The sequence below is a fragment of the Stegastes partitus genome, unplaced genomic scaffold (genome assembly GCF_000690725.1).
Source record: "Stegastes partitus isolate 25-593 unplaced genomic scaffold, Stegastes_partitus-1.0.2 Scaffold1487, whole genome shotgun sequence".
In the NCBI taxonomy this organism is placed as follows: Eukaryota; Metazoa; Chordata; class Actinopteri; family Pomacentridae; genus Stegastes; species Stegastes partitus.
Window position 1 is genome coordinate 33861 of NW_007579218.1, and position 6109 is coordinate 39969.

Sequence of the window (6109 nt, forward strand, 5' to 3'; positions counted from 1 at the left end):
CGCTGTTTTGCTGTTGGAAGAAAAAGTGAGATGGGAAGGTTCAACAGTTCCGTGCTGGGCTCAGCTATGGATTAGAAGATCTGGCTGCATCAGATTTATTATCCTTTCATTAATCATCATTCTCGCTAAAAATACATAATCTAGTCAAATGTGATGCTTCCCCCCCGCCCCCCTCTGTTTTACTCACTACAGGGTTGTAGCTGATGGCTGAAGGTGTGAAAAGCTACTGGTCATCTATGAAAAAGTCAGGGTGCTTGTAGAATCGAGACATTTAAAGTTAATATTCTACATTGATTAAATAGGCTACTAGAAGGGAGCAGAAGAGCCATTATGCCTCAGCAGCCTGCAAATGTCTTTTGGCCTTTCCTTTTACTTCTATTTATCCCATCGCCTTATTTATTGTTTATTTTATTTGACAAGGCTCTTTTATTTTCTTATAATGTGACACTGTGTTTTATTCTTGTTTTGGTGCACAGAGCAGGACCTTTGCTTGTGAGATTTTGTGGTTATAAAAAGCAAATTATCCTTTAAGAAAACGTACCTTGACATTTGTTTAATAGACTAGGTCCAGCTCTTGCTTTAATTCCTAGTAGAAACACTGTTATATCTCATGATAAGGGATATACATTTTACGACAGTGAAAATGTTGGTCCTTAAACCTGCCTTGATCAGGTGGTCTGTCTGTGTTAGTCAAACTGTGATGTGTTGATGTGTGGTTGAACATTATGTGTTTTCACTCTCTACATATGTCTTACAAAGGTAATGGACATACTAGATAGCTGACTGATCAAGATTTAAAAAAAAAAAAAAAGTGTGTTTCATCGTCTATGATAATCCTAAATCGTGGTAGTATTTTTGACACTATATTTTCAGTGGCATTGCTCTGCACATGCATAATGTCGCAGAGTTACTAAGTGTTACACTTTGATGCCATTCAGTAATGATTTTTACATGAAAAATGCATTGCCACTTTGTTGTTGCACTTTATTTTGCAGTGACAGTGTATGTATTGTCTGAGATTTTGTATTGTAGTGCCATTCAGGCTGTTTTCGACAAATGATACTCAAAAAGCCAAAGTACCGCAGGAGCAGAACAGTAACATGTCCTGCACCTCCAATTCAATAAGTGCAATACACTCAGTCAGTCATGTTGAGGTTGGGTCTCATGGTGAACTCACACTTTGTCATTGTTTGCCGTTTCTTGACATGCAGCGACGGTAAAGACAAGGGCCGGTTTGTCTCAAGTTGTTAAATGTTATGTTGCAGGTTTCAACTGACATGCGACATTTACAAAAAATATATTTCTGTATTTATGTGACCTATGGATAGATTACGTGAAGTCTTTCGTCACGACATAAAGCTTGCCTCTTTTTGTGTGAAAACTGTTATTATCCTATTTGGTATTAGATGAATGAAATAATGTTAAAAATAAGAAGTGTAGCAGGGGTATGGATTTTAGTTTACATGTCATACAAGTTCTTATTTTACATATTTATTTCAATTATCTATCTATCTATCTATCTATCTATCTATCTACCTATCTATCTATCTATCTATCTATCTATCTATCTATCTATCTATTAATTTATTGATTTACTTATTTAAAAGAAGTGCGACAACACCTCTAGTCATTTCACAAGTTTCCTACAGTTCGATCAGTAATAAGGATTATTAGTTGGTTGGTTGGTTGTGAGGGTCCAGCTCTGCAGTATCCTGTTGTAACTCAATTTACCTCGGAGGGGTGGAAGAACATAACAGTTGCAGTCATTTTGCAGGGGTAATCAAGAATGGGAGATTCTTGGCTGTCAAACAGCTAATTTACTATATACCACTCAACACCGACAATCACAGGCTTCTCTATATACTACAATGAATTGTTATAAGTGTCTCATTTTACTGTGAACTGAACATGTATGGCAAGTCTTCTCCAGTTCTATGTAGAGTGTCATCACCCGAGGGTGGTACGCCTTGTTTGTGTGTGTGTGTGTGTGTGTGTATGTACATGTGTGTGAGTGTGCGTTTTTGCACATATGTTAGAGAAGGAGAGAGTCAAGTTTGATGTGCATAATCAAAATATGAATGTTATCTACTTATCTATTGTAAGACTGCATTGCCTGATCTTTTCTGCTGTCTTTTGTTACTATTTGTTATATATAAAAAAATAAACTGACATCCACCTTTCGTGTGGCTGCGTTTCGTGTGTTTGTCAAGAAACTGTCAGAAGTGCATATTAAAAATATTCACCGTCCTTGGAAGTTTTCCCCTTTAATTTCTTTTCAGCGTTGAATCTTTTGCAATATGATTTGGCTTTTTGGGCAAGAATTTAAGAAAATACATATATTTTAAGTCAAAGTAAAAACAGATTTCTACACAGTAATGTCAACCAATTAAAAATGTAGAACATAATATAAGTGATAGCATAAGTGTTTACCAATTTCAATTTAGACTTTAGTAGAATACACTTTTGGCCGCAATTACGAATACAGTCGCAATCAATCTTGCACACCTTTTCAAGTCCAGCCACAAAATCTCAGTTAGTTTTACGTCTGACTCTGCATTCATTTTACTCTCTACCTTTACAAGCCTTCCAGGTCCTCGTGCTAAGAAACATCCCCAAATAATGATGTTGCCACCACCATGCTTTATGGTGGGGATGGCATGTTTGTGATGATGTTGGAGCAATGATTCACCAGTGACTGAACCTGACTGATACAGGTGTCTATACTACAATCACTTCAGACACATTCAGTGCACTAAGATCATTTCTGTTCCAAAAATGTTATAAATTCTAGCAGCAGTTGGCTACATCTCTGTTGAATTAGGTGAGTCACTTTAAAAGGGGTAAATGCTTATGCAATCACTTATTTTACATTATCTATAGGAAATTGACATTACTTTGTAGAAATTTGTTTTCAATGTGACACTACAGTCTTTTTTGTGAACTGCCAAATTACATTAACCATAATTCCACATTGAAAAGCTATAAAAGGGCAAAACTTCCAGGAGGCGTGGATACTTTTTTTTACACACTGTAATATTCTCATACTCAAAAGTCCATCCATTCATCCATCCATCATCCAACGACATAGATCACTATGGAGCCCCGGAAGGGCTCCATGTTGAAAAAAAAAAAAAAAAAAAAAGTCACATCAGTATCCATGAAGCATTCCCGANTGTGGGAGGATGCTGGAGAACCCGGAGAGAACCCACACTGCACGGGGAGAACATGCAAACTCCACGCAGAAAGATTCCGGTGCCCCCACCAGGACGCGAGCTGGCAACCTTCTAGCTGCGAGGCAACAGGAACTGTCAGAAGTGCATATAAAAAATATTCACCGTCCTTGGAAGTTTTCCCCTTTAATTTCTTTTCAGCGTTTTGCAATATGATTTGGCTTTTTGGACAAGAATTTACGAAAATACATATGTTTTAAGTCAAAGTAAAAACAGATTTCTACAAAGTAATGTCAACCAATTAAAAATGTAAAACATAATATAAGTGATTGCATAAGTATTTACCAACTTCAATATAGACTTTAGTAGATACACTTTTGGCTGCAATTACGAGTACAGTCTCAATCAATCTTGCACACCTTTTAAAGTCCAGCCACAAATTCTGAGTTAGTTTGAAGTCTGACTCTGCATTAATTTTACTCTCTACCTTTACAAGCCCCAAATAATGATGTTGCCACCACCATGCTTTATGGTGGGGATGGCATGTTTGTGATGATGTAGTGTTTGGTGTTGGAGTAATGATTCACCAGTGACTGAACCTGACTGATACAGGTGTTTATACTACAATCACCTGAGACACATTCAGTGCACTAAGATCATTTCTGTTCCACAAATGTCATAAATTCTAGCAGCAGTTGGCTACATCTGTGTTGAATTAGGTGAGTCACTTTAAAAGGGGTAAATGCTTATGCAATCACTTATTTTACATTCATTATCTGTAAGAAATTGACATTACTTTGTAGAACTTTGTTTTCAATGTAACATTACATTACTTTTTTGTGAATTACCAAATTACATTAACCATAATTCCACGTTGAAAAGCAATAAAAGGGCAAAACTTCCAAGAGGCGTGGATACTTTTTTTTACACACTGTAATATTCTCATACTCAAAAGTCCATCCATTCATCCAACAAAATAGATCACTATGGAGCCCCGGAAGGGACATGTTGAAAGGAAAAAAAAAAAGTCACATCAGTGTCCATGAAGCATTCCCGAGGGCTATTGTTCACTACGTATAAAGTCTATCAGGATGGCCAGGTCAGAGTATGATTTGCAAGTAGTGTGTCCCCTTGAGCTAAGTATCCTTTTCAGATCCCTCTGGCTTATGTGAAAACTGTGCCTCTTGCTAAGCACTGCTTGATTGTCTTTAAATTTTAGGCCGATTTTTAAAAATAAAACTCAATAAAACTCTCATACGGGTGAGTGTCCTCCATTGTCTTTTCTCCATACTGCCAAAAAGACCCAGAAGTATATATACATACAGTTTTGCGAGAAACTTTTGCAAGATCCTGAGAAAGTCTTGTGAGATCTTGCAAAAGATATCTCTATTTTTTTGTTTTCCTCTCCCTGTTTTTTTTCTTTCTCCATGTCCCTCCCGGGGTTCCGTAGATCACAAACCAACATGAAGCTACTTTTAAATTACTACAGAGAACTCCACTAACAAGAAGTCTGTCAATTAATTGAAATATTAGCTGGTAACCCAAGTATCTTTTCTTTTCTTTCAATGTGTGTCTGCACATGAACACACATTCCAGCCCAGAAGGTGGCAGTAGAGGACCACATGGCGGCAGCGAAGAGAACGTCCCCAATGTCCCTTTACAGCTTCCGTAGGTGCAATTCTTGTAGTCTGTAAACATGTGGTGGGTAGTTGCCGTGTTATTGAACATGTAAAAAACAATTTACAAGGACTCTTTAATTTATAATTTTACCATTTATCTGTCTGTCTAGTAGGTCGCGGTGGCACCATGGTGACGCTGACAAACAGCCGTTAGCTAGTTTTAGATAATAGCTTCCAGCGACCTGATGAAGGGCATAATGTTGGCGGCGGTTTCGAGGTTTAAAACTCCTCGTTGGTTCTCCTCGGACCTGTTTTTACGATGCTTTTTAGGACATGCGGCCATGAGGGTCGAGTTGAGGTTTTTAGCTGTCAGTCGCTCTCCGGGGTCAGCGCTGTGGAGCAGAACGGCAGCTGGTGTCAGAAATGTGAGCACCTCCACGACTCTGTACGACAACAGCCGAAGAAAGCCGAAGAAGAGAGAGATGTCTGAAAAGAAGCTGGTACGTGTTAGAGCCAACTTTATTATCATTTTTTTAAACCTAGTTTTCTGTTTAGTACAAAGACTATAACCAGAGAATAATGGATTCTAAAACACAAGTAAAACTTAGGTGCATTTTGTGATTTAGTTTTGAAGTGAGTGCAGCCCTGTGCAATATCACTGAAATACCTTATATTTAATATCAATATTGTGTCACACAGTTTGTGCACTGTTTCTTAAGTTGACAGTAGGATCTTTCTTTTCTTCTGCAGATTTACTATATTAACAATAAGATAGAACTTAGAGCTCGTGCCACATATTGCTCAAATTACATAGCATGGGAATACATGCAGAGCATAATAGAAAAGCAGTATAACAATGATGCATTACTGATTAATTAATTTATGTATTTATTTTACAGATGCTAGAATAAGATTAGAATAGAAAAGTAAGTAATATTAGCAATGAGTCAGAGGTAGTGAAGTAATATGCATGATCATGAAATATTGCAAGTAATATTTAGATATTACACTTGATTATTAAGCTGATATTGCACAAACTTTTTGAGGAAAATAAAAGTGCAAATCACACTGTATTATTGTTCAGATTTGAGATTTAAATACAGGCCTGACAGTAATAGCTCAGTGCAACAAAAGTGAGTATTTAGCTTTCTTTTTCTACCTGTGCTTTTGATGGTAGACTTAATCCTCTTTGGCATGCAGGATGTCAAGTTTTTGGATTTCTGTCATTCTTCAGAGGCTTTTTTTTTTTTAAGCTATCCTTGTGTTCTAGCTTTCTCTTTAAAACACCTCAAAAGTGTTCGGTTGGATTCAGGTCAGCCC

The 6109-nt window shown here is 37.2% G+C and overlaps 1 protein-coding gene across 1 annotated transcript in view; it reads left to right on the forward strand.

Moving 5' to 3' along the window:
- The first annotated feature begins 4866 nt into the window (after positions 1-4866).
- The window catches only part of mtg2 (mitochondrial ribosome-associated GTPase 2), a 4007-nt gene continuing 2764 nt past the window's right edge, over positions 4867-6109 (forward strand). The window contains exon 1 of the mRNA XM_008299998.1: positions 4867-5289. Within this exon, the coding sequence (XP_008298220.1) occupies positions 5035-5289 (255 nt within the window). The 5' untranslated portion in view covers positions 4867-5034. The remainder of the gene's footprint in view (positions 5290-6109) is intronic.